This window comes from Otolemur garnettii, unplaced genomic scaffold, assembly GCF_000181295.1.
Source record: "Otolemur garnettii isolate 467f Iridium unplaced genomic scaffold, OtoGar3 scaffold00015, whole genome shotgun sequence".
Lineage (NCBI taxonomy): Eukaryota > Metazoa > Chordata > Mammalia > Primates > Galagidae > Otolemur > Otolemur garnettii.
In genome coordinates, this window is record NW_003852410.1 from 28,987,111 (window position 1) to 28,995,024 (window position 7,914).

Genomic DNA, 7,914 nt, shown 5'->3' on the forward strand with positions numbered 1-7,914 from the left:
AAAAAAAAAAAAAAAAAAAAAAAGATTTTACAAGTAGATATTTAATATACACCCAAAGGAAAAATCTCCTTCTGACAAAGGCCTAATTACCAATAGTAAGAAAAAGAGATTTAGTTAGATTACATGCAGTTTAGCATTTTTACCCGGTGATTCCACACATATTGCGGTCTGAACTCTGAAAACCCTCTCAGAGTAAAATGAAGAGTCTTTAGCAAAATCTATTGTGTTTACCACAAGCTTTGATTCTTCAGCTTTCCTCAGCATCTGTACAGTTCAGAGTAAAATGTACTGTTTAAAGGGTGCTTAGATATAATAAATTAGTCATTTAAAAGTGTAATTAAATGTAACCATATTTCTCATAGCAAATTGGCTTTTGTAGGCATCTCTTGCTAAATAAATCAAGCCTACCGAGAAATCCATTGGCCTTTGACAGACAAATTTTTCAAAGTTTCTAACTTAGAACCAAATTCAATTAAAACAATACTTTACAACTTCTGTGGAAACCAGGCTATAAGTAATCAATTTTGGAGAGTTTCTGTTAAGAGTAACCCTCATGAGATTTATTCCAAAACTGGGCTCTAGGCAGCCTTAGGAAAGGATCTAGGAGTTAGTTATAACGAGTTCTTAAGTGAATTTTATCTTGGTGAGAGATTTTGATCGACAGGAGCATAAAACAATGTTGTGTGTGTGCGCATGCATGTATGTGTGTGTGTGTGTATGTATTTTTTTAAGGAATAGGAATAGCTATTGATGGATACTGTTTCATGTGATGACCAAATGAATATAAACTCTAGATGAGCCAACCTGGGCACAAGTCCCAGCTCTCCCATTTATTGACATGATCACCTATAAAATGGGGACAACAAGAGGGTCTTCCTCCTGCTGTCATTATGCAAACTGAATGAGCACATGGAATGGAATCCCTGTGCCCGGTGCTTAGCAGAATAAGCTCACACTGACTGCAAACCACTATTCCCCTGAGTTGTTTTCCTCAAAGGGCCACTTGAGTGACTAGAAAGGATTTCTAGGACATTTTCTCTGGACTACTGAAACATGTAAAGGTGGGCGGAGATTCTCTTGGGCTTGTTTTGATAAGAACTTAACCATTGGCATTCTGATTGACCCCCTCAGAGCTTACAATAAACTTTTTCATTATTTGAAAGTTTCATTATTTTTTTCCTCTGTCCCTCCCCAAACCCAGATTCAAGAAAAAAATGCCTGAAGTGCCACTACCCTGTGCGCAGATGCCACAAAGCCATCATTCCTTCAAGTTAAGAACTCCTATAACCTGAACTGGGCACAGCACATGGGCCTGTAGTCCCAGCTACTCAGGAGGATATTAGCCTTGGAATTCAAACCCTGCCTGGGAGATCTAGCAAGACCCCATCTCTTTTAAAAAAAAAAAGAAAGAAAAAGAAAGGAGTGGGGAGTTAATCAAGCACATTAGTGTTCTCAGCTTACACACACATACACACACAAAAAAAATCCAGCTCATTGCATGCATCCATCAACATGGCATGTTGCAGAGCATAATATTTCAAGAAAAACGAGGCAAAATATACTTAATAAAATTATAAGCATATGGTGAGGCACTCAGACAAGTTATTTATGGTCTTGATTAACCCTGGAACAACATTTTGCCATTTTCATAGGTTTTACATAAAAACATAAAAATGTTGTCTTTACCTTTTAACATGGCAGGATTATCTTATCTCCTGTTCTTTTATTTAGCCTTCATTTCTCTCCCTCACCCCCAAATTTCTAGCAGCTTGATCATGGAAAAGCAAAGCTTCTCACGCTCAGTGGTAGTTGATTTTAAAGGAGTACTGTTTCCCTGGCACTAGTGCGTAGCAACAGCGACACCAAAAGGATGAGTCCGGAGTTTCTAGGATCTCTATTTCTTTGCTCAACAGCGTAGCAGCATATATTGACATATCAGGCTCTTTATAGTTTATAGGTTTTAATTTGTTCTGACATACAGATTCATTAACTTCTCAGCTCTCTTAGGGGGTAATGTGTTTTCTTTTAATCCTCCTGAACTGCACATAAAAAGGTAAGTAGTTGATTGTGCTAAGCGGCAAATAAATCAGATGAACAGATGTTTCTTATCCAACTATAGAAATGATATACAAAACCTGGTATTAGAGTCAGTGTGATATTTGTGCTGTCAGGAGAAAATACTGAAATTTGAAAATTGTTCTGCATTTACGGACTATGAAAGTCACCCCATGAAATATTAAATAAACTTTACTCATTCTCAGAACACTGTCTTATTATATCTTATGTTTGTTCCAAACTTAGCAATGTTGCAAAACTTATTTTCTTTCATTTTAAATGTATAGTGATGTATCATGAGAATGAAATCAAATGAATTTAAGGTATGATAAGGAGATAGTCATATTTATTTTAAATAAATGTATTTCAGGATCACTGCCACAAACTGCACTGATTTTTGCCATATTGGTTATTAAAGAACTTACCTATTTAGCACCCTAGGTGTACTCCTGAGCTGTATTAGCCACTGCAGAATAATGGTTAAGAGGATAAGCTGTGAAATCAGACTTCTGGGATTCAACTTCTGACTTCACTGTTTCCTGGCAGGCGCAATCCTGAGTTAACACTTACTGTCTAGAATGTCCTGATCTGTTGTATGTAGTTGTTCAACCTGTCTATTTTATAGAATGTGAGGATCAAGTGAGATCATATCTATCAAGAGTAGAGTAAGTGCTCCATAAATACAGTCACTGCTATACTGATGGTTGTAGTTATTCATAGATGTTGGTTGCATCTCTTTGTGTCTACTTCTGGTATTTCTAGATATAGCTGAATTCCAAATCCAAGAAACCAATTTTACTTTCTTTCACTGGTGCCTTCACAGGATGTTTCCTATATATGTATAGAAACGTATTGTAGGGGAATAAAAATATTAGATATCTTTTCCTCACCTGTCCTAGGTTCATGGCTGAGGTTTCTGTAACAACAAACAGATGAACAAGAGAAAACCATACAAATTTATTTAACATAAGCTTACATGGCATGGGAATCTTCATAAGGAAAAGAACCAAGGAAACAGTTAAACTTGTATATTTTTATGCTAAGTTTGATAAAGAGTGGGAAATTATTGAGAAATATGATTGGACAAAGAGGATATGATCTAATGGTGGTAAACTGGGGGAAAATTCACAAAGCCTTTTGTTCAGATTCTTCTCTGTGTCTTCAGAAATAGATGTTCCTTTCTTTTGGGGGTAGGGAGAGCATCTCTCAGATGAGGGTCTTATGATTTGGTCCAGGAGAAGGTCAAAAAATCCTCCCTGAGTTATTTGGCCACCTTCAGGAGAGAAGGACAGTGGGAAGTTAAGAGTGACCCTCCTTCTGCTGTTTTCTCAAATGCCAAGGTGCCATATTTGGGGGGTAGCATGTCCTGACCTCCATGAATATCCATTTGTGAGTGGATAGATATGGCTTCAGACAGCCAGTTGTTCTTCTGTCTATTTATGTCAACAGTTCTTATTACTTTGAAAAGTTTCCACTGGTTATTTTTTATTTTCTAACACTTAAAAATCAGTATGAATTTTTTATTGATTGTGTTCTTTTTTACTCCTTGTATTATTGAAGCTGTTTATATCAACATTAGCAAACATGGAAAGGAAACAGTCTGTAGAGTCTAAAGTAAGAGCTGAATAAAAAACAAGATAGAATTCTATAACCATTTCTATTTTCCAAGGGATAGAGTAAGTCATTTGGAATAGGGAATTGGGATTAGTATAAATAGAATTAATAGTATAAAATTAATAAATGGAAATTTAGCTGAATATCCATACTATGATGCTTAGAGTTATAGAAATGCCTCTGAAAATAAATAAGCAGAGACCCATTCACTGGAGGTCTGAGTACAGCTGAAAATACTGTACGAATGAATACCAATGAATTTATTATCGAGAGTGTTTCTATACCAGTGTGAGTTGGTCCAGAAAACCTGTTAGGCCCTTTGCTTGCTAATTTCTTTTTTGCTGTGAAATAATAAAGCCTAAATCATAGAAGCAAATTTCACTTGCAAATTGCTGAAAGTCTTATTTCTCTAGTGAGATCAAATATGTCTTATGACATGTTTTTCCTTCCACTGTTTTCCCAGCTGTTGTTTCTTATTACTGAACTGGTGCTGCATTGATACTGGTTCAATTACCACAGTATCTGCGTACATTTAAATTCATGGTGCATCACAGGTAGTCAGGCTAAGTGACTACGATTATCAGATGGGGTGTTTGACTTAAATTAAAGGAACACTTCCAGAGGTTATTTATAGAGGAAGATAGTTAACTCTGAAAAATTCTCGTCACCTATGTCATTAATATTTTAAAATCCATTAAATGAAGGAATATGTGGGAAATACGGATTATGGGCTCTCTACATACAGATAGGCCCCACTGCTGCAGTATTTTCCTCAGTTGGAGTCAGCACTGTGGAGCCATATTATTTGTTATGTGTGAGAAAGACTCAACACCATCCCCAGTTGGTAAGAAAGTAGCAATTTTAAAATGTATACCTGATTCCAACTTGTAATAAAGTGAGAAAGTTAAAAATGATTTTCTTATTAGAATTACATTATTGTTAACTGTATAAATACTTAGAGCTGATGTTCAAAAAGAAGATGAAATTTTTCCTCTTTACAATAAATACAAAGGAAAAAGGTCAAGTTCCATGGAGGCAAGGATTTAAGGCTACGTAGGATGTAGTTGTTCAGCTATATTTTGAAATAGTAAATTAAAGGTTTCTTGTGGAGGAAAAATTTGAGATTTCACATCTTTGTTAAGTATCAGTATCATTTTTTAGCTCATTGATTAATACTTAAGGCTATATTATATACTTGGAGAAAATGAACACTTTGACCTAAGATTTACATGTACAATTTTCATTGGTTGTAATAAGCATTATCCTTGCTAAATTATGAACATTGAAACATAAATATATTTTCAGTGTCTCTGTGTCTCTGTGTTATTGCTAATGCTTGCAATGCAGCATTAGTTCCACAAGATGCCTTATTATCAACAATGTTAGCAGCTTAAAAATTCCACAAGGAGCAGGATATCAACACATGAACTTTAATTATATCGCAGATGCTACTGAGTTTGGTGACTAGGCATTAGGATAACCTTTTTCTCATTTTTACTACTTCCTGAAACTTCCAAAGGGCCTTTGACAGTTATGTAAAACAAACCCATCCCCATTCTTGTGGATTGTGTCTAAGAAAAAAATTACAGTAATGAGAGTGCATATGAAAGTACATATAAAGAGCATTGTGCTAATTAATAATTCACAAATGATTTGTCTTTTACAGCCTGTCAACCAGGGTCGTCACTATCAGAAAGAAATGAATCCTCCTTCTCCTTCTAACCCCCGGTAAGAATCAAAATACTATAAATGAGTTTTCTTATTAGCTGTGCATTTTTCTTGTTTTCATGAATTTATTTTCCAAAATTGCCAAAGAGCTTCCAAAGTTATTTTCTAAGTCTTAGTTCATCCACTTCTCGTATTCAGACTGTAGAGTAGTGACGACAGTCTGCCTAGGTTTCAGTATCTGCCTCTCCTAGCTATGGGACTTTGGGCAAGTCATTTAATTTCAAGTAATTCAGGAGTAACAATTACCTTATAGTATTCTGGGGAAGTTCAAATGAGCCAATACATGAAAAATTCTCAGCATAGTTCCTGGCACTGGTGAACTCTCTTTAAGTGTTCATTTATTCATTGTTCTTTTATTTGCATTAATAGATACTTAATATTTGGTACAATTTAGGCATTATCATTTTTATATAATCTGATGCCTTTTAATTTATCAAGATAGTGGTTTTTTTGTTTGTCTGGTTTTGTTTTGTTTTGTTTTGATAGAGACAGTCTCACTTTATCGCCCTCGGTAGTGTCACACAGCCCACAACAACCTCCAACTCCCGGGCTAAGGCAATTCTCTTGCCTCAGCCTTCAGAGTAGCTGGGACCACAGGTGCCTGCCACAATACCTGGCTATTTTTTTTGTTGCAGTTTGGCCAGGGCTGGGTTTGAACCTGCCACCCTCAGCATATGGGGCAGGCACCCTACCCACTGAGCCACAGGTGCCGCCCTATCAAGATAGTTTTATGAGTTCAAATGGCCATTCTTTTTTCATAATTGCAAAGTTCATAATCAAAATTATTTCACTACTTTTAAATGTCATTGACACATATAATTTGTCAATATAGAAAACCCTCATTATTTTAGACTCATTAGGAACAAGCAAATATGAATTTGGATTTTAAAATATATGTAGTATTATATGGCTTTCTGTAAATAGATGTATCACCTAGTTTATCCATATAAGTCAGTATTACCTTATCACTATTTATTACATGCTAGGAATTGATTGAAAAGTCCATCTGTCTTGAGCTCCACCCACAGTCTTAGTTACTACAATACATCTCATTTTCCAAATGCATCTCATCAAGCTATCTAACCATGCTATGGGTTGTCCCATGGACCAAAAACAAAGACAGCCGTGTCTTTAGGATATCTGAATACTATCATGACACATAACAAAAACAGCTTGGCTAGTGTTAAAAGAGAAAGAGGAAGAGAGAAAAAGTTGGGAGAGATTTTTTTAAATAAAAATACGGGGCTGTGTCATAGAACCCAAGAGTAGACAGGCCTGAGGCAGGGCCTAAATCTAGGGGCTAGAAAGCCAAGAGGCAGGTGGGCAGCCTTAGGGCTCAATCTTTTCCTGCTTCCTCCTGTTTGCTCCCTTCTCCTCTCTGAGTGCAGGAAAAGAGTCCACATATGGCTATTTGACAGCTCTTGAGTTTACATACTACATTTGAAGTACATGCTGAGAGACTACATCTGAATCCCAATTTCTACTTTCCAAGGGAGAGAATGTGATCACCCTAGCTTGGCCCCTTATCCTCTTCCAGTTCCTTCAGCAATGAACAGTGAGCCAAGCCATGTAAAATTAACTGGCCCCCAGCAGACCACCTAAATAGTTTACAGGACTCTTACAGGGACCCATGACATTTACTCATAACATAAGTACAGTGAATGTCCTTTATTAGTAATCTCTTCTAAGTGTTTCTGCTCTATACAACTGACCTGGTCAATCTTTCATATTACCTAGTAGTTTAAAATTGATATATATTTTATATAAATTTATATGTTTATAAATTCCAATCTTTCTCTTTCTCCCTCCATATATATATTACAGCAAATTCAGAATTTGTAGTTTGAACAAATGAGAGTGGTAGTAAGCTATGTTAGAAAGTAAAGCCTTTTGTTTCAATAAATGAAAAGGATCTAATTTTTATCCTAATTCTGCCACTAACTGAAGATATGATCTTAGATAAGCCTCTTGTCCTTTCCAGACCTTATTTAATATGAATACCTTCATGTGTGAAAGAAAAGATTTGAGTTTCATGCTTTCTGAGTTCAATTCCAGTTTTATGATTCCGTGACTTTTTGGAGATTCATTATAGACTTTGAAAAAACAGTCCCACCATTGAAGTGTCAAACTATTAATACTTACTTTCACTCTGTTATATAGAAAACATACTTCATAAATATTTCATGAGGGAATGAATGAAGGAATATTTAGATGTGATAGTATGCAATTTTAAGTATCTCTTTTGCAAATTGATTCCCAAAGATAGACTATCAAAATGAGTAGGGCACCGGCCCCATATACCAAGGGTGGCGGGTTCAAACCCAGCCCCAGCCAAACCGCAACAAAAAAATAGCCAGGCATTGTGGTGGACACCTGTAGTCCCAGCTACTCGGTACTCTGCTACTCTGAAGCAAGAGAATCACCTAAGCCCAAGAGCTGGAGGTTGCTGTGAGCAGTATGACGCTGCAACAGCACTCTACCGAGAGTGAGAAAGTGAGACTCTGTCTCAAAAAAAAA

At 36.2% G+C, this 7,914-nt stretch overlaps 1 protein-coding gene across 2 annotated transcripts in view; it reads left to right on the top strand.

Moving 5' to 3' along the window:
• The window catches only part of CUNH3orf67 (chromosome unknown C3orf67 homolog), a 303,013-nt gene that overhangs the window by 237,156 nt on the left and 57,943 nt on the right, over nucleotides 1–7,914 (top strand). For both annotated transcript variants that reach the window (XM_023510707.1, XM_023510708.1), the window contains one exon: nucleotides 5,336–5,397. In XM_023510707.1, the coding sequence (XP_023366475.1) occupies nucleotides 5,336–5,397 (62 nt within the window). The remainder of the gene's footprint in view (nucleotides 1–5,335; nucleotides 5,398–7,914) is intronic.